The 24,507-nt window shown below is 41.7% G+C and overlaps 1 protein-coding gene across 2 annotated transcripts; it reads right to left on the bottom strand.

Annotated features, from left to right (window-relative positions):
* Nucleotides 1–1,291: 1,291 nt before the first annotated feature.
* RAB9A (RAB9A, member RAS oncogene family) lies at nucleotides 1,292–23,097 on the bottom strand. 2 transcript variants are annotated; one of them, XM_039475576.2, is made up of 3 exons: nucleotides 22,908–23,097; nucleotides 7,631–7,719; nucleotides 1,292–2,397 (listed from the first exon to the last, which is right to left on the bottom strand). In XM_039475576.2, exon 3 carries the CDS (start codon nucleotides 2,369–2,371, stop codon nucleotides 1,766–1,768), a length of 606 nt encoding a protein of 201 aa, XP_039331510.1. In that variant the 5' UTR covers nucleotides 2,372–2,397; nucleotides 7,631–7,719; nucleotides 22,908–23,097; the 3' UTR covers nucleotides 1,292–1,765. The 2 variants fall into 2 exon arrangements, with proteins under 2 accessions (XP_039331510.1, XP_003920378.1); XM_003920329.4 differs by lacking the exon at nucleotides 7,631–7,719 and having other exon boundaries at nucleotides 22,908–23,095.
* Nucleotides 23,098–24,507: the final 1,410 nt, after the last annotated feature.

Here is a 24,507-nt window from a genome sequence, read left to right as displayed (position 1 = left end):
TTGCAGTGAGCCAAGATTGTGCCACTGCACTCCAGCCTGGGCAACAGACCGAGACAATACCTCAAAAAAGAAAAAATAAATAAAACTATCTCTCAAAAGCCTTTCCATTCATAGCTTGAACCTAACTGGATCTATGACAGACCATATAGAGCAACTCCTAAAGCACTGGGACCCACACCCCACACCCTGCACCCCCCGATCCGCCCCCGCCCCCAGACTGCGGAGCATGATCTATGGTTCTGCCCAGTAGGCTCTGCAGCTGCTTCTCACCACTCCTGCTGGCACACTTAACACCGGCTTTGTTCTCCAACTAACTTCTATTATTTTCTGTAGAATGCTACCAGATGGCAAAATCATCTCTTATGTTAGGACATTAGACTCAAAAGCTTAGCTTACTAGAATGTTTTCTCATTGGTTTCCAATGGGTGGGGTCAGGAAAGGAAATATATCAATCTAATTTTTCAAAGTCCCCCCTCACTACATGACAGCCAGCTCCCCTCACCCAGCATGTCCTTTAATGACCCCAACAGTCCCCAGTTGAGGGTCTCATCCACACTCAATCTAGGCTTTGGTTACGCTCCACAGAATCAGACACTCATCAACCACACAGCATATGAGCTTCATCCACAAAAGACCACAATTTGCTTTATCAAGTCTGATCACTGCAGCAAGTCTTTTTGGAACAAAAAATCTCCTTGACAGCAAATCACTAAACAACGTTCAATGACAGAGAAGACACTAAGTAAATACATGGCCAAATAAAGATGTCTTCATTTACTCTCACAAAGTACAAGCCTTCTTAGTATTTCCTCTGAGAGTGATAAAGTTAGCTGTGTCTTCTGCTAAAAAGGAATGTTTTAACTTCAACTAGGAGACTTTTCCCAAGAGTAAAGAAAGTAACAAAAATATTAAGTAGTCCATTAACAAATTATAATTTTGTATCTTCCACACAGTACGTTGTAATTTTTACATCAGTTATCAAATGCACATTTGTCTGTTCTCCAAGTTCAGTAGTTAGGCTTTTTCTTAAAACTGAACTCTTATCTACGGAAAGCTTTCCATTCATTGACAGTTTGAATCTAGCTGGATGTACGACAGACTGTATGAAGTAACTCTTGTACCTCTGGGGGCCTGCCCTCCGCCTGAGACTGAGACTGTGAAACATGAATTATGGGGGTGGGGACACATGAATGGCACACAAATGACAAGTAATTACTCGTGAGAGTAATATGTAGAATGAAAATAGAAATGGTTAAATCATTTTGAAGAGAATGAAGAAATTAACAATGCATCGCAAATACATTAGATTTTAATCTTTAATATCTAACATTATTGCTTTAGGAAATTATTTCCCTGAACCAAGAATACAATGCTAATTGCATAAAAACATACACATATAAAAGTAGTTCTCCATTTTCCCAGGAAAAAAAAATCCAAGTATAACTTCTAGAATAGTCAAGTTTCTTATTTTAATTATCATTAAAGTCTTGGTCATCTCATTTATTAGCTCTGCAACTTACGTATTTAAATTAAAGAAATGTTATTAGACAACCGTTACAATTTATAAATGGAAGGTGCCATTACTGAGTAAATATATTCCTCCATGAGTAGATGTGTCCCTTCTCCCACCAACTAATGAAGCAGCAATTTACTTTAATTTTATTAGTAGATGATACACTGCTGCAAACGCTAATTCTCTTCTCCATCCCCATGTTGATTTTGTGTATATGTGTGAGTTGATTAGAATGCATCAACAATCTAACAATCAACAGCAAGATGAGCTAGGCTTGGGCTTTCGGTGAAGGTTGACTGTGTCTGTCTGAATCAAGTGATCTGACCTATCCTCGGTAGCAAGAACTCTTCGAACCGCTTCCTCAAAGGCTGCTGCCACGTTTGTGGCATCTTTTGCACTTGTTTCGAAGTAAGGATAGTCGCCGTTGTCCCTGCACCAAGCTTGGGCTTCTTCTGTAGACACCTGCCGTTCGCTTATGTCAATCTTGTTACCCAAAATCACAAAAGGAAAGCTCTCAGGCTCTTTCACATCTGCGTAATAGATGAATTCTTTCTTCCAGTTACTTAAGTTCTGGAAGCTTTGTGAATCGTCGACACTAAAAGTAAGCAGGCAGCAGTCAGAACCTCTGTAAAATGGCGTCCTCAGGCTTCGGAATCGCTCCTGACCTGCCGTGTCCCAAATCTGCATGGTAACAAAATGTCCATCCACTTCCAAATCTTTATTTAAAAATTCCACACCTATTGTATGGAAGAGCTGGGTATCAAACTTATTAGTTACATATCTGTTCATAAGTGAACTCTTCCCAACTCCACCATCTCCAAGGAGAATTACTTTAAAAAGTGATGATTTTCCTGCCATTGTTAATCACAAGAGCTTCAAGAACCCTGTAAAATAAAAAGGCACCATTACGTTCCTTTATACCTACACATTATTCTACATGATACCAGCATTTAACTGAAATAAAACATACAGCTAGGAAATACCTAATATAATAAGACAAGAAGTCTTATTATATTAGCCATACACACTTAGCCATGTGTGGGCCACTATTCTACCATTATTCTCTAAAGCGGCTGGGAAAGGCTCACTAGTCCCCTTTCTCAGGTCACAGCTGACTGTGAAGCTGGCACTCAAGCCCAAGACTGACCCTAAAAGCCCTTGCTCTGAACCGTTCCTCTATGATATGCCCCTGTCTGCTCATAAAAAGCCCTATCACCATTTGTTAGAGATGTGTAGGAGACAAAAGTTCGCAAGTTCACATGTTTCTTTTGTTTTCTTTTCTTTTTTCTTTTATTTTATTCTTCTTCTCTCTCTCTTTTTTTTTTTTTTTTTGGAGACAGGATCTTGCTGTTGCCCAGGTTGGAGTGCAGTGGGGCCATCTTGGCTTACTGAAGCCTTGAACTCCCAGGCTCAAGCAATCCTCCCACCTCAGCCTCTCAAGTGGCTGGAACCACAGGTGCACGTCACCATGCTTTGCTAATTTTCCTACTTTTTGTAGAGACAGGGTCTCAACATGTTGCCCAGGCTGGCTTCAAACTCCTGGGCTCAAGCAATCCACCTGTCTTGGCCTCCCAAAGTGTTGGGACTGCAGGTGTGAGCCACCATGCCCGGCCCACATGTTTCCTTCAACAACTTCAAACAGTCCTTCAGTGCACAGTGATGGTGTTCACTGATGGCTTCTCTCGTGCCAGGGACTTTCTCTACTACTCCCTCCACCCCTGCCCTTTCTCTCTTCAGACACAGGTGCTGTTAACCAGGAAAGCCAGAGACAGAAGCTGACTTATCTGGCTGTGAAATAAAATATAAACCAAGCACTGAGTAAATCTACTTTATTCTCTTCATTAAGAATACTATTTTTAATTTGCTCAAATTAATGTCAGCAGCAATGGAAGTTTTATTTTAATATAATCTAGCACATTCTACCCACAAGATTCACTGGGGCAGTTCAAACACTCAACAAACGTTAGACTGTGCCACTACTTGTGTGTTCTGAGGTGGAATGAAATAAACCGTAAACAAAAATGTGGTACTATATGTGTTCTTTAGAAGTCCTGTGGCAGGATTAAAAACTTTCCTACACTACTAGAGCCAGCCTGTGGGGGTGAAATTTCAGATGCCTGTTGACAGACATCTCCTTCTAGATGCTGGTGGGAGCACAGTTCCTGGTTAATCCTTCAGTTTACATTTTTATTGTGGAAAATTTAAAACATATACAAAATTTCTATACAATGAATACAATATAGTGAGCTCCAATGAACTCTAAACCCAGCTTCACCAATTATCAACTTATGGCAAACCTTGTTTCCTCCATAACCCCTCCAATTCTCCCTTCTCCCCAATTTCAAATCAGATTATATCATTGAATCTGTAAATACTTTGGCATTAAATGGCTTTTAAGTATACTAAAATGTATATAAGAAGATAACCATTAGAGCAGCATTGTCCAAGAGAATTTTACGCAACAATGGAAATGTCCAATATAGCAGCCACTTAGCTGCATATGACTGTTGAACACTTGACATGAAGAAAGGGAACACTTGGCTGATGGAAGGGAAAAACTGCATTTTAAATTTTATTCAATTTTAACTAAATAGCCACATTTAATGAGCCAATTGCTGTGCTGGAGAGCACAGCTCTAGAGCAAATTTAGTAATTAACCTTAATAGGAAAGTAGGTATTATGAAACCCTCAATGGGAAGGCAATAAAGACATGAACCATAATTGTTACACTGACAAGGATGAATTTGTAAAATCACTGCAATAAACATTATCTGGCTGTCTCCTGGTTATAAGCAACGTGAGCCACTACAGTGCAATTGAACACTTCTGGTAACATGTAGGAATTCTGCCTTTTGTGGGGGCAGGGGGATGGAGTCTCGCTCTGTCGCCAGGCTGGACTGCAGTGGCGCAATCTCAGCTCACTGCAACCTCCACCTCCCTGGTTTAAGCGATTCTCCTGCCTCGGCCTCCCGAGTAGTTAGGACTACAGGCAGGCACCACCACCCCCAGCTAATTTTTGTATTTTTAGTAGAGACAGGGTTTCACCATGTTAGCCAGGATGGTCTCAATCTCTTCACCTCGTGATTCGCCTGCCTCGGCCTCCCAAAGTGCTAGGATTACAGGTGTGAGCCACCATGCCCAGCCTGGAATTCCGCATTTCTAACTACACACTCCACTGTTCTGATAAAACCTTGTAGCAGCTTGTATAGTGAGAAATCAAGTGAATGGGAAAATATTATTTTAAAATGATGGGATATACCCTAGTCCTTACCTCTTACTGGTTCTTACAAATTACTACTACAGGCCAGGTGCAGTGGCTCACGTCTGTAATCCCATCACTTTGGGAGGCTGAGGCAGGCAGGTCACTTGAGGTCAGGAGTTTAAGACCAGCCTGGCCAACATGGTGAAACCCTGTCTCTACTAAAAATCCAAAAAAAAAAAAAAAATTAACTGGACATGGTGGTGTGTGCCTGTAGTCCCAAATAATCGGGAGGCTGAAGCAGGAGAACCTCTTGAACCTGGGAAATGGAGGATGCAGTGAGCTGATATTATGCTGCTGCACTTCTGCTTGGGTGACAGCAAGACTCTGTCTCAAAAAAACAAAACAAATCACTACTACAGTAATTACTACTATAATTAATATTAATACAATTTAAACTGTCCAAGACAAGTGTGTGCCAGTTAAGGTGCATACCTTTTGAGAGACTTTTTCAATTTCAAATGTATTGCTCTACTCAATATCCAGACTAAATGAGTGTTAAAGAGGAAACTGAAACAGTCCCAAGCCCCTTACTTTCCTGACATAGGTAACAACGTGCTAAATTGGCTGCTTTAATTCTTTGGCATCTTGTTTCAACAACTTCACCTTAAAGAGAAAAGATTGAAAACCATAAAAGCAAACCAACTATTTTGACATAGGGGAAGCATCTATCTAATGTCTCCTCAGAATTCTTCAGTGGGTTATTTCCCAGAGATCTAGGACCAAGTCCAACTTCGAAGGCAAGACACCTGGCCCCTGCTCTTGGCCAGTCTCACTCTAGCCACCTCCCCGTCACAGTCTCGGCTTCAGTCATTCTAAATGCACCATAACATGGAACTGAAATTCAATTCCACTCGCTCAGCATACCCCACACACTCTTGCCTCCACCCTGGCATATGCTACTCCTTGCTGGTAACACCCCAATGAACTACTGCGCCTTCAGAACTGCTCAGCAGGGTCATCACCTCCACTGGGAACCCTGCCCCAGCAGCTCTCCCAATGTCGTTTGTTTCACACAATTTCCATGCTGTGTTATGAGAGTGCAACAGACATCATTCCAGTATTTTAACAAGTCTCTACTGATCTAACAGCCTTAGCAGACACAAAGTTTTATTTTACATCACTGAATTTTTAGCATCTGTGTATCAAATTATAAACCAGATCATGCAATCTAACAAACCCCACCCAGACTACTGATTGCATACATCTACTAAATTAAGTTTTAGAAATTCCTTGAAAGTTGTAATTTATAATTTTATCAAAACACTTTGATAGTTCTTTTCTTTTTTTCATAATAACATGGGACCTCCTAGTTTGTCTCATTCTGACCAAATGAATTTGGGGTATGCTAGACCCACCAAGAAACAGAGTATAGGGTACAACTTTTTACATTTCCCAACTACAGTTTGGGGCCTACCAGATATTCCTATTTGGGAATATATTGGCATTTGCTAAAATAATTAATTTCTACATGAATATCTCTCTGATCCTAACTAGAGTTGTATACAAATACACAGGGTGATATAAATAATTGTACACACCATCTTATTTACCAATGACATCTAAGAAAAGCCAGTTTCATTCGATCTAGACATTAATACAACCACATTCAGCTTATGGACATTAAAAACATTATTTTTTCTTTAAAAACAGTAAAATCCTTTGAAATTTCTTTAGCACAAGTTAAATAAATGAAGGGATCCTACTATGTTATTTTCAAAATTTGCCTAAAAAGGTAATGTGAAGTCTCTTATACTTCAGTTTGAAATGACTGTCCGAAGGCAAACAATTTTCACCAAGGTTAAAACATTAGTAATTCTGCTAAATTCTATAAAGAAATCTGAGTAAGAGGCCAGGCGCAGAGGCTCACGCCTGTAATCCTAGCACTTTGGGAAGCCGAGGCAGGCAGATCACTTGAGGTCAGGAGTTAGACACCAACCTGGCCAACATGGTGAGACCCCATCTCTACTAAAAATACAAAAGTTAGCTGGGCGTGGTAATGCATGCCTGTCATCCCAGCTACTCAGGAGGCTGAGGCATGAGAATCACCTGAACCTGAGAGGCAGAGGTTGCAGTGACCGAAGATCATGGCACCACACTCTAGCCTGAATGACAGAGCAAGACTCTGTCTTAAAAAAAAAAAAAGAAAAAAGAAAGAAATCTGAATAAGAAAAGCATATCACATAGGTCATAAATTTTACCTTAGTTGTTCAAACGACATTATCTACAAAGAAAAAAATTGAAAGCTCAGTTTAGCAGTATGTTTTCATAATTTTAAAAGTAAAATTAAGAATTAAAATGTTAAAATACAGTATCTGACTTCTATTAGCAGCCAGATTCTTAACTTAAAAGAAAAGCCTGACTACTGTTCCATGACCTTTCTCAGCCTAAAAAAGTCCTACCATCAAATATTCTACTTTAATCATTGCATTTTTCAAAAAGTTTTTCATCTACCCATCTTCTTTTCTAAGTTTCACATGCAGAGATAGCTATGAAATTATATCAAGAGGAAATGTATAATATTTCATTCATTCTTCAAAACTTGCCCAATTTTTGGGTGGCTCAGAATGAGTCACAGTCCTGAGAATAAAATGAGGATAACACAACAGAGAAGACAAAAAAGGGCCACATGAGGGAGGGACACCAACATAATACAGGAAAGGTCAGGCTAAGGCTAAAGGTAGCTCAGCTTTCGGGCAGCCAAGGCAAAAATGAAAACTCTTGTTTCTGTGCAAATCAAAGCACATTGTCAGAAAAGAGAACTTGTTCCTGGTACCAAATGCCATGAGCACAGTCCCATGAACAAGCTATTTAACATCCTGAAGCCTCATGGGAACAACAGTGACAGCAGTACCTACCTCCTAGGGTTGTTGAGAAGATGCACTCAAACGACAGAGGAAAAGCGTTTCATCACAGTGCCAGGCTCATTATAGGAGTGCAAAAGTGTCTGTGAAATGAATACATGAAGAAGGCTTCGCTGGCAGTTTTACAGATAGGTTCTTTTAATGGCCATGTCTCAAACCACCTTCAGTAAGAGCAATGGGCAGAACAAATCAGAGGATGATAGAGGCCTGCACTAGAAAGCTGAAGGATCCTAGTCCTAGAGATCAAATTCAATGTGAAGGTTTCCCAGTGATCACTACGTGGAACTGTGCTGAAGTACTAGCCTCTATTGATCTGAACCAATGGTTTCAACCACCCTCCCCACCCACCACTTTTTAAAGCAAAGGGCATTTTTGTGGGACTTATATTTAGCAGTCCTTAACTTATAAATTCAATCAATAATAAAATGAGACTCTTCAAAATCCTGATATTTGGGGTTGAAGATGAAACAACAACAATAGCAGCTAGCATTGAGCCCTGAATGTTATGAGCTCTACAACATTGTTTATTCCTTATACAAGCCTCTTAGTACCTGGCTACTACACATGAGGATACTGACTCAGAGAGATCACATATATGCTCAAGGTCACACACCTAGTAAAAGGTGGGAGTAGGATATGAACACGGCAGACTGACTCTAAAGTCCAGGCATTTAACCCACTAGGCTAGGTCAATCCCAACTGCCTTTCCATCTATTTCTGAAGTGCTACTGTTGTTGCTGCAAGCAGAATGAAAATAAGCAATTGCAAATGATAAGACTCAACCGCTTGCTTTATTTCAAAATCTGCTCAAGAACAAGTTAACCTGACAGAACAAGTAATCTCCAATCTACTGACATGTAGCATAAAGCACATGTGAGTGTCTATGTTTTATTAGAGTTTAAGTAATTTAAAACATGTTTTACATGAAATGAGTCAAATTTTGCAGAAGCTTACTATTTGGTAGAATGATTGGGAAAGCAAGTTTTCAACAAGTTATTTAGTGAGTGCCTTAGTATGAGCTAGACTCTGAGGATACAAGCCATATACACAGTCCCAAGTTTGTAGAGTTTGTAGTTGGGTGAGGGTGACATCCATACAAAAATGGATTTAAGTCACAACTGTACCTCACAAAATGAGAGGTATATGGTATAAAGTACAACAATTCACATTCAGCCAAAAATCAAAGAACAATTTAAAACACTGCAAGGGATTCTGCCCACCATCTCCCTCAGTGAGTGGGAGGCACAATGTGTAAACCTGGGGCTCTCTCAATCAGACTCAGGTTCCCTGTGCCAGTATCTTACGAGCTGTCTGAGTCCATGAGAGTCCAGGCACATGGGGGCCTTAATTTACTTGCAAACACGATCCTGTAACACAAGCCAACTATTTCACTTGCTGAGCTAAAGTGAAGGAGAAAGAGGTAACTTCCAATACCAGAGGAAAACCAGGCTGTGTTACACTGTGTTAATGTGAGACTGTACATCGGTTTCTAGTGTGACATCATCCAAAACAATGTCTCCATGATCATTTTAGCCATGTGCTGCCATGAGAACACAGCCCTCACCAAAGTCTGATTTCACTGGAGGAGGATTTGACCCAGGGGAAGTAGGTTTGACCACAGGCTAAGCTCACCAGGAGCAAGAGAAAACTATGAGAAAGGAGGAGAGAGGTGGAACCAGAAAGCGGAACCAATGCATACCAAGGCCCTGACAAAGAAGTCTGGCCCTGGCATGAACTGGGAGAACTCAAGGTAGGCCCAAGCACCTGGAGGCAGGAGAGTGAAGAGTATGCTACAAAGACGGGACTGAAGGAAGAGGCCCTGGAGCAGGGAGGGGTATAGAAGGCACAGGAAGGATTTCTGCCTGTAGGAATGATGGGGAGCCTCTGAAATAGCTTCAGCAGTGGGTGACCTGCTCAGATACGGAGTCCAGAAAGCTAACTGGATGCAATGGGAGAATGGCTGTGGGTGAGCGGGGGAGGAAGCCGTGGACAAGCTGGGATGGATGCTGCTATGATCCCTCTCCACTACTAACAGTGTCAGCTGGGCTTACAACTGGAAATTGGGGTGATTGTCCCCCACATTTGATCCTCCAGTAAGATATTTACTATATGACTTCATGCTTTACCTTGTTCACCTTCAAATCCCTGGCCCTTTACCTGTCTAACTCCTAGTCACCCATGTAGATGCAGCTAGACCTCACCTCCTCCTGAACACCTACTGGACTTCTCCAACTGAACTCCCATCCTCAGCACTCCTAACCACCTTGTGCGGGCCTCTACCATTTACCATAAGAAATTCTGTAGCTGACATGCCTACTATGACTAATAAAAATAAAACATGCTCTCTAAAAAACTCACAGTACATGGGCATGTACTATACAATTACAAAAATGTCCACACATTTCTGAATTGTCAATGTTTTAGATTGCACCAAAAAAAATCATAACCATACTATTTATCAAACCACCTTCTCCTAAAACGAAAAAAAAGTCCATTAATTGAATGGGTAAGTAAAATGTGGCATACATCCATGCAATGCTGTAACATAGATAAACCTCAGATTATACTAAGTGAAGGAAGTCAGAACAAAAGGCTACCAACTGTATGATTCCACTTATATAAAATGTTCAGAATAGGCAAATATGGAGACAGTAGATTCATGGTTGGTAAGGGATGGGGCAGGGGTGGTGGTAGGTAAAGGAGGAATGACTGCTAATGAGTATGGAGTTTTTTTGGGGGGTGGTTAATAAAAAATATTCTGGAATTAGGCAGCAGTGATGGTTGTACAACTCTGTGAATATACTGTAAACACCAATGAATTGTATACTTTCAAAAGGTGAATTCGTCCAGGTGCCATGGCTCACACCTGTAAACTCAACACTATGGGAGGCTAAGGCAGGCAGATCACTTGGGCCCAGGAGTTTGAGACCAGCCTGGGCTACATGGTGAAATCTCATCTCTACAAAAAATACAAAAATTGGCTTGTAGTCCCAGCTACTAGGAAGGCTGAGGTAGGAAGATTAACTGAGGCTGGGGAGGTCAAGGCTGCAGTGAGCCATGATCATACCACTGCACTCCAGCTTGGGTGACAGAGTGAGACCCCGCCTCGAGAAAAAAAAAATTTACTTTATGTGAAAATATATATTCAAATCTCCTAAGAATTAAAAATATGACCCTAGAACTAGATTTACACAACTAGAGCTGCAAATGTTCTCCCTGGCGCTTCAGCAGCATTCCTTTAAATAAATCAGTTACGTGTACAACAGACACTACTTTAGGATTCTCATACCACGTGCTGGTACCAACATATGTTGTATGTGTCATACACTAATCCAAATGTGAAGCTGGATAAGCAGGTCACTGGCAGGAAAAAAAAAATGAACCAAATTGTCAACAGATACCTAAAAATTCAAAAGATAAAAGAACATTTTATGTCAACCCTTTCCTTCTTATAACACTATTTTCCCAACTTTTCTATTGTGTACTTTATCTTATATTCTCAATTGTTCATGAATAGTGTATCAGTAGTGCCCTTTTCTCTGTCCTTCTCCAACTCCTTGCTGGCTTCCAAAGCCATAAACTACAATAAACCAAGGGGAATATAAAGCATCAAGGTCCAAGCATCAAGAATAGAAACCTGCTGGCCAGGCACGGTGGCTCATGCCTGCAATCCCAGCACTTTGGGAGGCCAAGATGGGCAGATCACTTGAGCTCAGGAGTTCAGTAACCAGCCTGGGCAACATGGTGTAACCCCATCTCTACAAAAAATACAAAAATTAGTCAGGTGTAGTGGTGCATGCTTGTAGTCCCAGCTACTTGGGAAGGTAAGGCAGGAGGATCATTGGAAAGGCAGAGGTCACAGTGAGCTGAGACTGTGCCACTGCACTCCAGCATGGGTGACAGAGAGACTCTGTCTCAAAAAAAAACAAAAACAAAAAGAATATAAATCTCTAATATGATTGTGTATGTGGACTGAAGTTATTGAAGTTAAGACTTTTTTATTGGTCCTGGATCTAATTGTCTCCATTGTTACAGATAACTAAAGTCATTTATTTCTTCATTATTTTTATTATATAAGACTTTGAGCATGGCATTCAAAGAGCTATCCAAACGTCACTTACAAGCCTGTCCCAGTTATATCCCTACTACTCACCATCCCCACACCTATCACTGGCATTTTCTGTCCATATCTTTGCTCAGGCTGTTATACTGGCCTGGGAGGCCCCTCCCTACTTCCATGGTTATGAAAATCTTAGTCATCAGACTCCTAGTCCAGATCACCTCATGCAAGAAGCCAGGGCCACCCCAGCAACCTAATCCTTCTCTTTTCTTTGAACTCATTGTCATTTCCGAGTCTATTAAAGCTCTCATTTACTTGTGCTCTAATCACCTTCAGTTGTGTATGTGTCGGTTTCCTAATTACAATGTCAGCTTCCTGGGAGGAACACACAATACCTAATGCCATCCATTCACTTCTCCCTTTTTTGGTCTGCCACTTCTCATACAATGCTCTACATTTGGTGAGGTGCAAATAAATGCTAAATTGAGAATGAAGAGCATATTACTTCCTCTTTTATTCTTGTTATTCTATTATTATTCTAGTTGTGCTTTCTGTACTTAAAATTCTTTGTTTCTCTATCAGTTCTCCCCCCATTCTATTTTTGAGGTCTATTAAAATGTGTGGGAAGGAACAAAAAAATTGATTCTTACCTGCAATCCCAACGACAATCCCACTTTAAAATAAGTACTATTGATTGACTGTGACAGGGAGCTGGGAAATGCTGAAAAACTACTACATTCCTTAATAAGCTGCCAAAGGGAGAGCAGGCATCATCTGTAAACTGCCTTCTCAAAACACATACTCTGTAACCCCCTCCAAAAACTTAAATTGAATTTATTACTCCTGATTTAAATTTAGGAATTTTTTTTTTTTTGGTCAAATGCACAAGTTCCTTTGGATTCACCCTGAGTGTCCTACTTATACACATACTTATCACTTCATTTTACTTCATAGCTTGAGAAAATGAGGTTCAAAGAAAACCAGGGAAACAAAAGCACAGATAATCTCAAAATTATTTCTATTTTCACTCGAGCTGTATTTGTTTCCTTATAGCTTAATTTAGGCATGTCTCACTTAACAGCCTAATTGGTTCCACTGTTTGTTTCTAAACAATTCCTGGTTGTCTTTCGGAAATCTATGAGCAAGAAGCAAATCAAGGAAAGTCATTATGTTTAATAGGTACTAGTTCTACAGAAAGAAGTTACCAAAAAATAAATAAATAAATAAGAACTAAGCAAAATACTGTCAGAAGATACCATATTTACTCTTCAGGAAGAAGCAAAAGAAAGAAAAGAAAATACCATAGGAATAGGCCAACTTGGAGGCATGATCTGCCAAGGTGAAATAAATTATCTAGTCCTATCTAGTTAATCACTGAGCATTACCTCAAGAACAGAGGCATCTAGAGGAGAAAAACTGTGTATCAAACCATACTATTACACTATGTCAGAGCACCTCCCCTATGGAAAGCACTCATTTCAATTCAGTAACTTTTTTTGAAGATGAATCATCTAATTTAACTTTTCAGAAATATGTTGGCCAGGTGTGGTGGTTGATGCCTGTAATTCCAGCAATTTGGAGGCTGAGGTGGCCAGATCATGAGGTCAGGAGATTGAGACCATCCTGGCCAACATGGTGAAACCCCATCTCTACTAAAAATACAAAAAAATTAGCTGGGCGTGCTGGCATGCACTTGTAGTCCCAGCTACTCAGGAAGCTGAGGCAGGAGAATCGCTTGAACCTGGAAGGCGGAGGTTGCAGTGAGCCGAGATCACACTAATGCACTCAAGCCTGGGCAACAGAGCCAGACTCCATCTCAAAAAAGAAAAGAAATATGTTAACCATTTTCTTAACACAAGGCACCTCTGTAGAACGGAGGCCTCTCTTCCAATTAGATAAGAACCCAAATGTCTTTAATTTACAGCAGACAATGATAGAGGTTGGAGAACTATACCAACTCACTGAGGGGCTCCGCAAGGAACTGGTTAGGCATGCTAACATATCACTAACAGTGGAGGGGGGACTGGGAAGGGAGGAAGTAGGAAACGTGGGAAAAGCAAAAAAAAAAAAAAAAAAGGAAAAAAAGACTTATGGAACTAAATCTTAAACCATCATGAAATTGTAGTGCAGCAGTATCCAACAGAGCCTTCTGCAATGATGACAGTGTTCTATAATCTGCACTGTCCAATATGGTAGCCACTACCCACATGTGGCTATCGAGCACTGGAAAGTAGCTGGTCCAACTGAAGAATTGAATTTTTCATTTAATTTTAACTCATTTAAATTGGTACATGAGGCTAGTGGGAACCGTGTTGGACAGTGCAGGCCTAGAGCGCGGTTAATTGGGAGTCCATCAATGAGCTTCAGGGGGAAAATACACGCCCTAGAATCACATGTGAAATAAGGATGAGAGCATGGGTGGAAGCTTGTGTGCTTGTGCTTTTTTCCAGAAAGAACAAAAAAGGTTTCATCAGATCTTAAAGGAGTCTAGACACCAAGAAATGATTGCTACATGCCTGCATCATTTGTATGTTATATGTGATCCATTTCTGTAGCTCATAACACCCTTCAAGACCTTTTGTCTTTAGCACTATTTCCTCTTTCTCTCCCTCACCCATGAGACTTTTATGAATACTACACTTTGTCCACAAACTGTGATAGTTCAGTGAACAGCCTTACTCATGGGAAACTGCTAATCCTGAGAAGTGAGGATAATGTTTTGATTTTTTCTTTTCCTTAAGTTTTAAGAACCAAGCATAAATCTACCTGTGATAAAGCACTTACCTGTAAAAGGCACTTACAATACTTTTTGACACTAAAGACAAGAGTGCACTTTGGAAGACAGAATTAAAATGCAAAGAAATAGATAAAAGTCACGAACATGGGAAATTACAGGTAGATATTTCAGGAAGAAAAATTATGAAAGGAATGAATTGGAAAATACATGTCAGAAAAATAAATTAAAGCAGCAAAACACTAATCAAAAATAATCTGCAATGTTCTGCTAATAGAGGCTCCCAAATATCATTCTGCAGAGAAGCTGTCACCAGCTCAACACTGCAAGCAGCTCTTCATCAAGTTCAGTTTATCCAACCTAACTGTTACTTTGTCAATGATCCCCCAGGTCTGCCCCTGTCAAAGTGTTGAAACTGACTTTTCTCACAAAAAGCTTTCCAAACCCAGCCTCACTCTGCCATCACTACTCATTTCTCAATCTGCCTACAAGCCTGATTAACTCTCTGCTCAGCTTATAGGACACCAGGGTTCCCACCCCCTCCTTTCCCCTGACTGTCAGCAAAAGTCACCAAAGACCTCCTAATAGCCAATCCAATGGCTTTTTCTCAGTCCTCATCTGAATGTCCTAAGGCACACACAACCCTAAGGTGAATACAGAGAAAAGTGCTTCTCTCAGGACTTTATTGTGTACACTTCTAGAAAACACGTGCAAGTTTGACCAGCAACGCCACCTGAGGCCCAGCTAGTAGACAGTGAATTCTCTCAGGTGTAGCCATCTGTCTGGATGTGCATGAACTAAAATCTTGGAAGGGTACCCAGTCTGGTCTGGTCTGGTCTTATCCATATATATATATATATATATATATATATATATATATATATATAAAGAGAGAGTTTCTCTCTACCACCCAGGCTGGAGTACAGTGGCATGATCATAGCTCACTGAAGCCTCAAACTCCCAGGCTCAAGTAATCCTCCCACTTCAGCCTCCAGAGGAGATGGAACTACAGGAGCATACCACCAAGCCTGGCATTTTTTTTGTTTCTTTGAGATGGAGTCTCGCTGTGTCACCCGGGCTGAAGTGCAGTGGTGCGATCTCGGCTCACTGCAACCACCGCCTCCCAGGTTCAAGCAATTGTCCTGCCATAGCCTCCTGAGTGGCTGGGATTACAGGCATGCACCAACATGCCCAGCTAATTTTTCTGTGTTTTTAGTAGAGATGGGGTTTCACAATCTTGGCTAGGATGGTTTCAAACTCCTGACCTTGTGATCCACCCGCCTCAGCCTTCCAGTGTGCTGGGATTACAGGCGTGAGCCACAGTGCCAGGCTTAACTTGTTTTTTTGTTTTTTTGTTTTTTGTAGAGACAAGGTCTCACCCTGTTGCCCAGATTGGTCTTCAACTCCTGGGCTCAAGCAAGCCTTCTTTCTTGGCTTCCCAAAGTGCTGGGATTACAGATGTGAGCCACTGAGCCTTGCCTCAAGTGTTTTTTAAAAGCAAATAAGGAAACAGAGGCCTAATTAGGAAAGTGTCTTACAGAGGATCACAAATCTAGCTAGAGGCACAGCGGAGACCTTCAAGTCTGAGCCAAGACTCACTACCCATTACTGCCTTAACAGGTCCAAACAGCCTGGCAGTGATCCTCTTGAAAATGTTTCCTAATTGTCCACAAAACCACTCTGATAATAGGTTCTGCTTTCTCTCCTCCTTGGCCCCTTAGCTTTCTTCAACCTAGACAGCTCCTTTTCCTGACAAGCTCTTCATGAAGCTATTTCACAAGATTGAAACCCTTACCTGTTTCCAGATATCTCCCTGGGCTATAAAAATCCGTGATTCTGGACTGGCACAGTGCCTCACGCCCGTAATCCCAGCACTTTGGGAGGCCGAGGCAGGTGGATCATGAGGTCAGGAGTTCAAGACCAGCCTGGCCAACATGGTGAAACTCCATCTCTACTAAAAATACAAAATTAGCTGGACATAGTGGTGGGCACCTGTAATCCCAGCTACTCGGGAGGCTGAGGCAGAGAACTGCTAGAACCTGGGAGGCAGAGGTTGCAGTGAGCAGAGATCGTGCCACTGCACACCAGCCTGGGCAACAAAGTGAGGCTCTGTCTCCAAAAAAAAAAAAAAAAAAAAAAAAAATCAGTGATTCCTAAAGTCCACCTCCGAAAGAATTTGAAACCCCTTGTATAATATGTTCATCTGGTACCCTGATGGTAGTTCAAATTCAACATATCTAAAACTGAGCTAATTATTTTCTCCATTTTGAAAATCTCTTTCTTGTTTTCTCTTACCCCCTTCAATCAGCCACACGTGAAATGTGTCCACTTTTCGCACCACCTACTGCCATTGCCTTGCTTGCTCAAATAATAAATGCTATGGCTGTAATTATATTAGCAGCCACTATTAACTCAATATCCACTAGGTACCCGGCATTTCTTAAAATCACCTGCAAGTTGGACACTATCATCTATGTTTTATAGATCAATAAACAGAAGTCCACAAAGACTAAATAACTTCCCAGGTGTAATTAAATAGGGCAGGTCGAGTATGTGTTATCTTCACTCCCACCCAGTGACAGAAAAGGTCTATATAAGGTATAAATCCAAAAAGGACACCAAGAAAGAACAATTGTAGATGCAAGACAGCAACAGAATTTAGAACATGGAAAGCAAATGGTCTGGGAGTGACAGAGGGAAGAGACAAGGGAAGCTGTAGATTCCATAACCCACATCCTTGTGTCACCCTAGCAGACCCACTTGCTAAAGAATTGCACGCAGCAAAAAATGGGGAGAAAACACAAAGTGAAGTGGAGATGGAGGGACGTCCTGCACAGGAAACCTGAACTGCAATCCCCTTTCTCTGTCTGCCCCTCCCCTCAGCTTAGCAACTAAAGGGTAGCATCCCAAAACTGCAAAGATCTGGGGGAAATGAGGGGCCCAAGGGAAAAACTTACAGATACTGGAAGGAGGGGGATGAAGAATTAAAAACAGACTTTGATGTCTTTTCTCCTTACTGCTAAACCTTGTAGTCCATAAACTAGAGCCAATAATACCAACTTCTAATCTTGAGGTTCCCAAACTGCATGCTGACGTGCCCCAAAGCATCATGGCAAATTTACAGGGGCAGGGCAGGCTAGTTTAAATTTCTGAGGAAAACATAAATACTTGACATTTGTAGGGCACCACACTGGAGGGGAGTTAGATTGTGCCACATTCCTTTCAATGACACTGTATCTTCATGAAGCTAGGTTTTCCAGGACTGCTGTGATAAAAATCAAGTACTGGGCACAAATTAAAGTGGATTATGAGGGTGGCAGTTGTTTGCTCCCAAATAATTATTTTTAAATTTTATTTAAGAATACTAGCACTCATTCCAAGGAACATTCTGTATTCACCAATGGGTAGTCCTCAGGCAGTTCTCATCTGACTTCCAACTACATTATGTAAGTATTTCCAGTTATGTACATCTGATCAAATACACAGGTGTGAAATTGCACAGTCCAGAACAGTCAACTAGCGGCTGGGCGCGGTGGCTCAAGCCTGTAATCCCAGCACTTTGGGAGGCCGAGGCGGGTGGATCACGAGGTCAGGAGATCGAGACCATCCTGGTCAACATGGTGAAACCCCGTCTCTACTAAAAATACAAAAAATTAGCTGGGCATGGTGGCACGTGCCTGTAATCCCAGCTACTCAGGAGGCTGAGGCAGGAGAATTGCCTGAACCCAGGAGGCGGAGGTTGTGGTGAGCCGAGATCACGCCATTGCACTCCCCCTGGGTAACAAGAGCGAAACTCCGTCTCAAAAACAAAAACAAAAACAGAACAGTCAACTAGCTGCATAAACACTTCTATCTGTTAGAGTTCTGCACAGAAAGTTCTGGAAACAGGAGTCTGTAAGGCTTTTTTTTCCCCAGTATTTTCTAACACTGAGAACACAGACAGTCCTATGGGAACTAGCCTTTTGGAAATTACCTTAGATTCTGTACCCAAAAATCTAATCCAATTCACACAAACTTGGAATTAAAATACAGTAGTTAGTTCAACTCCTTTATACTGTTTTGCTATCTGTCACACTTGGATAAAGATTGTGGTAATGAAATGAATGTATCCAGTTGTTCTATAGTGTTTCTCCATCCCCTGTCAAACAACAGGATACATTTGTACAAGTCAGGCCTAAGACAAAAGTGGAGTCTGTCTCCACAGACTCCCAGAGAGCTCCTGGAGAATGCAATGAGCTGGCTTCCATGCAGCCAGAATGTGAAGCCTGGGCAGCCTCTCACTGCTGCATGCTTTTTCCGAAATACACACCCAGTCTCTCTCCACCTCATGCAGATGATCTAGCTGTTACCTTACATTCATTTACATCTAGTCGTCCTCACTGTGTTCATAATAAGCAACAGTGTTCTAACACCTGAACTCACCATGGTCAAAAATTAATAAAAAGGACTGGAAAAATCCAGAATGTGGAAATACCCAGAGCACAGAGCTTCACAACATGCACAGTATCAAGTGTCATGTTGAGAAACAGAGATTTCTCCTCCAAGTTATCTAACTAGCCCTGGCACCCCTGGGCTCTCTGGCAACGTGGCCTGGGACCGCCTCTGACCTCCGTCCCATCTGCCTACACACCTAGGTGGCTCCAGGTCTCCTCCCTCAGACATCCTTGCCTTCCAACTGCATCATACCTTTCCACCAAACTCACTGAGACATTTTTTGAGTTCATCCTCACTCCTCTACAAAAAAGTCCTTAGTAAATGTTCTCTGTTAATGGCCTACTTAGTCACAAATCCTATTCTCTTATGCTTGGTTTTGACTAATGAATTTATTATCTACACAGCTTTCAAGTTAGGTGCGTTGCCCAAACACACACACACTTCCATTTGGCTTACTTCCTCCTGCTGCTTAACCAACAAATTGTCTGGGCAGAACTACTTGGAAGCTAATAATTTGCTGTCTCTACTTCGTGTCATAGTCTTCTAGAGATTATAAAGCACAACCATCTCATTTTACCCAGGAAGAAATGTGGTGACCTAAGTTGGCCAGAGGAGCAAGCCAATTAATGATCAAACAAAACAATTCCGGCATGAATTTCTCTCGACCCTTCCCAGAATAAAACACATCACTTTTGTTAGACTCCAAGGGTATGCACTAGCAATCATTTTGATGTGTAACTCAACATCCTCCCTACCCCATAGGAGACAACTCCTGATAACAGGCAGAGAAATTGATTCATCAGCAAAGAACATGCTGTGTATTGACATGAGTCAAAAGCCAAAGCTACCAACAAAAGACGCCATATTGATTGCATGAATAACACACTCGAAGTGAAATCTAAAAAGAGATGAGATCCTTTTTGACTGCTCCAGTCAACCATGCCCTCCCAAAGTTCACCTAACAGTTAATTCTGTCAACAGAATGAAGCAGCATATATTCTGAAAGGCCTGATCTTAGGTAGGCATGAAAAAAACAGACCGGAAAACACCAGAAAGTTACGGAAAAGCCATTAAAAAATGCATCATTTATTTCTCAATTCCAGTGATAAAATGCAGGCATAACTATTTGTCTAGCGAGGTGAAATTTAAGGACGAATTTTATGCTCAACGAGAATGACTTCTCAATTTGATTCTTGTAAATATTCACACGTGGTTAACCGTACAAAACTATAACGAACACATCAAGTTTTCCCCATTTCATCTAAGTCTGCCCACAGTAAACAACATGACACAGGTACTTCTGTGCCTTCTGTACAAAGTGTGAAGCTGTTTTTATTATTATTATTATTATTATTATTATTTTAGCGACAAGGTCTTATTATTGCCCAGGCTGGAATGCAGTAGTGCAATCATGACTCACTGCAGCCTTGAACTCCAGAGCTCAAGTCGTCCATCTGCCAGCCTCCAGAGTATCTGAGACATGCACCACCACACTCATTTAGGCTAATTTTTAAAAATTATTTTTAGTAGAGATGGGAGTCTCACTATGTTGCCCAGGCTAGTCTCAAACTTCTGGGCTCAAGTGATCCTCCTGTGTGGGTCTCCCAAAGTGCTGAGATTATAGGCATGAGCTACCACACTCAGCCTGTTTTGTTTTTTTAATGAACACCTGGCCCCTGTCCTTGAGTAGGCCAGGCAATAATTTCCATTCTAGGATGCTGTCAGAACCTAATCTTAGGACTGTGATTGGACTGTAAGCTTCAGGAAGGGTGGGACTCCCTACTGCCCTTCTCATCAGCACCTTTGTATGAGTGCCCCACAGGCTGCTCAGACCACTGAAATAATGCAGAAACTAAACTTTCTAAGTCCACTTTAATGGCTCTGAATAGCTCTTAAGTTCTTTTTGTCATTTTTACCTTACAACAAAAAAAAAAATTCTGCTACCAGAAATTATTTGCTCACTCCTTAATCTTTCAAATGAATATGCTTCTCGGTAAAGAGAATTTTCCCCTGCTCACTTAAAATGATAAGGTATCCCAAATAGGAAAATGATATTGCATTTGAAAAACTACAACAGCAGCTGGAATGTAAGCTCTGGGGTTACTGGGACAGCTGTAAAGCAGGGTTTCACAATCCTGGCACTAGTGACACTTTGGGCTAGACAATTGTGGGGGGCTGTCCTGCAGGTTATAAAATGTTTAGCAGCAAAAATTAAAAATTAAATAACAAAAATAAAAATAAAAAATAATGTTTAGCAGCATCCCTGGCCTCTACCCACAAGAGGTCAGCAGCACCTTCCCTGCCCCCAGGTGTGAACCCAAAATGCCTTCAGGTGTTGCCAACGTGTCCTAGGAGGACAAAATTGTCCTCTCTTCCAGTTGAGAACTCCGACTCTAAAATTACCGAGACCTGCTTTGAATTCCGGCTCCACCCCATCACAACCTGGGTCAGCTTGGAAAACAGACTGAACCTTCCTAGGCCCCCGCAAATTCCTCATCTGTAACATGGAGCTCTTACTGAAGAAATGCTATGAAAATTAAATGAAATGATATACGTACAGGATTTACACGCACAGAATATTCACCACCAGAGTGAGTGTCCAATAAATGGTCAGAAATGAGGGGAGGTTAAAGGAATTTCTAGAACTCAAGGATCTTATCTTTAGGCCTCCAGAGTACTGTAGTCTAGTCAGAAGAAATGGTTGAGATAGAGACAAAAAGAGATGAGAGAGGTTGGGAAAGCGGTGATAGCACTAAGGTATTTCCCTTATCTCTAAGAATGTGGCTTGGAGTCAAAGCCAATTATTCTTCTGCTGAGACTCAAACATTCCAAATAATAAACAAAAAATATGCTCAGATCACAAAAGTCTCCAAAACACAAACTTTTTAGTATAAAAGAGGAATTTACTCCAGCAGACACAAAAATACTAAAAGCACCAGACTACCACAACATGGTCTTAGATTTAAGAATCCAAACAACATACTACAGTTCTAGAGAAGCAATCATGACAACTTCATAATCTTCTAAAGGAAAAACTAAAGGCTGGCTTCTTAAAAGTTCCTAACTGAATCGTTCTGGGTTCCTTTATCTCTGGTTGCTGCTCCACTGGACAGCTTCTCAGAGTACAGGCAATGTAGGGATTTTCCATTACAATGGTGTCAGAGACTGAAGGACACATTTTTTTTTTAAAAAAGCAATCAAATTCTGCCGATTGATTTTTATCAGGATATTAAAATCCTATGAAAAGATTGTGGTCACGTGGCGATTTGGAAACTAGCAGAAAAGTTATTCCTCAAAAGAACTGTAGTCACGAGATGTGTCATCCCTTATCAAAAAATTAAAAAAAAAAAAAAGGCAATACGTCCACCAACTATTTGTTCAGCACTTAAAATTTTCATCTTGCATTTTGACTAAGTTGGAAGAAAAAAGGGAACGCAATTGTGAAACATTAGCCAGTGTCTGGATCAGATAATGCCCCTAAACCGCCTGCAGCCTCTAAGACTGGCTTTACTTTCCGAATTCCTCACCCGAATGGTCATAAGACATCGAACAAGCACGTTCTGCTAGGCTGAACTTCAGAGGTCGCCGAAATCAAGTCGTGGGAGCGCCTTTGTTTTCCCTACATTAATCATTCGGGTGTAGCGTTTGGTTTGGAGTGTGTGGATGTGTGTCCCGCAGTGGCTAGGGGAAAGGCTGGCGTGTACGTGCATTTCCAGGTGACTGGGTGCATTTCTCCGTGTGTATGTGCACGGGTGTCTGGGCTTTTGTACCTCCCTCTCCAGTGTTTATGTGCGTCCCCGTGTGTGTGTTGTGTTTCCATGTGTGTTCCTCTCCCCAGGGATGTTGGGACCCGTCTTTCCTCCTGCGTCAGACAGCAGGCAGGGAGACAACCAGCCGTCCTCTCTCCCAGGGCGGCCTTGTGACCCGCGCTAGCCCCGCGCGCACCGCACCCTGCCCCAGCTGACCGAGGCCCAAGCCGCCCCCTCAGACCCCGATACCCGCGCGCCCCGCCCGGCCCCGAAGGAGTCCCGAGTCCCGCTCACCTCGCGGACACACAGAAGACTGCCCGGGAGCTCTGGCCCGGCCCGTCTGGGTGCTATGAAGACAGAGAGGTGGGTCGGGAACCTGCAGAGCAGGAGGCAGCGGCGGTAGCGCAGCCAGGCTCCAGCTCCAGCTGCTCCCGTCCAGCGCGGAGGGAACAACATGGCGACGGGCCGGGGCGGGGCCAGGAGAAAAGTGGGGCGGGGCCCTTGGAGGCGGGGTCTAGAAGGCGGGGTCCGGCGGCCAGGACCTTGGGAGATGGGCCCGGGGGAGGTGGAGCCCAGGCAGGCGAGGCCTGAATCGTACTTTTCCTTCGGGTCGATTTCTCTTCGTGGGTCCTCCAGTCTGCGTTCGGGCGAGAGCGAGTAAGAAATAACTGTTATTTTGAAAAGTTTATGTAAAGTGGAAATAAACAGAACTCATGAGACAGGATGTCGTGATTACAACGATAAAAACGACTAGGCAGACGGACAAAGAACAAACAGGTAGATGAAAAATGAAAACAGTTGTGATATTGTGGAAAAACAAGAACTTTTCAAATGAAGCTATTAAAACTTTCCTTTAATCTTGTTAAAGTACTGCCTCTGTCTCTCTGAATAGAAAGCGATGGTGCAAAAGGTGGTATTAAAGAAGCTCTCCTTAAGTCCTTGCTTTATGTGTGAAGCTGAGTGCGGAATCCTATGATACCGAACCCTACAGGAGAGAGGGACTCTTAGGGACATCTCAATACATTTTGTAAAATAGATTTAGTTTATCAGAGAACCAAATACCGCATGTTCTCACTTATAAGTAGAAGCTAAATGATGAGAACACATGGTCACATAGAGAGGAACAACAAACACCGGGGCCCACTTGAGGGTGGAGGGTGTGAGGAGGGAACGGAGCAGAAAAAAACTAGGTATCAGGTACTGTGCTTATTACCTGGGTAACTAAATAATCTGTACACCAAGCCCTTGCGACAGGCAGTTTACCTACAGGACAAACCTGCACATGTAACCCTAAACCTAAAATAAAAGGTTTTTAAAAAAACATTTAGTCTGTTTACTTTCCAAGACAAAGATCTCACTTTTATGATGTTGGGTGCCACAACAATTTAATCTCCAGCTCTTTGGAGAGTCATTTTCAGAAAATGACTTTTCATTCAGCACTAGAAAGGTCATATTTGAGAAAGTTCCTCACAAATTAAAAAGGCAATTTTAGAGTACTTCTGAATATGACACATAAGCTTAAATAATTTTTTTCTCATAAACAGAAATATATTTCTGATCTGCAGGTCATTTCCCCAAGGAAATATGTATAAATGTCTATAAAATGCAAATCTGTTAAATTGGTTGGAAGAAGAGATATACGTTATCTTGTTTTAAAATACATATTAAAAGTACACAGTAAAGCATTATATATAAACATTAGAATTAATTTTCGAGTAGAAAAAAAGACATGTAGTTGGGTCAAATTGCAACAAGCAATCCACAGGGTAATTAAAGAAATGCCACCTGAAAATCATACAACCTAACCATAGTCAAGGAGTGATGGAATGGGAGTTTATCTGTGCAACTGCTAATACCAACCACCTAGTAACAAGCGATCTCATGAAATTATTGA

The sequence above is a fragment of the Saimiri boliviensis genome, chromosome X (assembly GCF_048565385.1).
Source record: "Saimiri boliviensis isolate mSaiBol1 chromosome X, mSaiBol1.pri, whole genome shotgun sequence".
NCBI lineage: Eukaryota > Metazoa > Chordata > Mammalia > Primates > Cebidae > Saimiri > Saimiri boliviensis.
This window is presented reverse-complemented; position numbering and strand designations above follow the sequence as displayed.

Excerpts from the sequence above, each read along its gene's own strand:
- RAB9A (XM_039475576.2), bottom strand. The coding sequence starts at position 2,371 with ATGGCAGGAAAATCATCACTTTTTAAAGTAATTCTCCTTGGAGATGGT.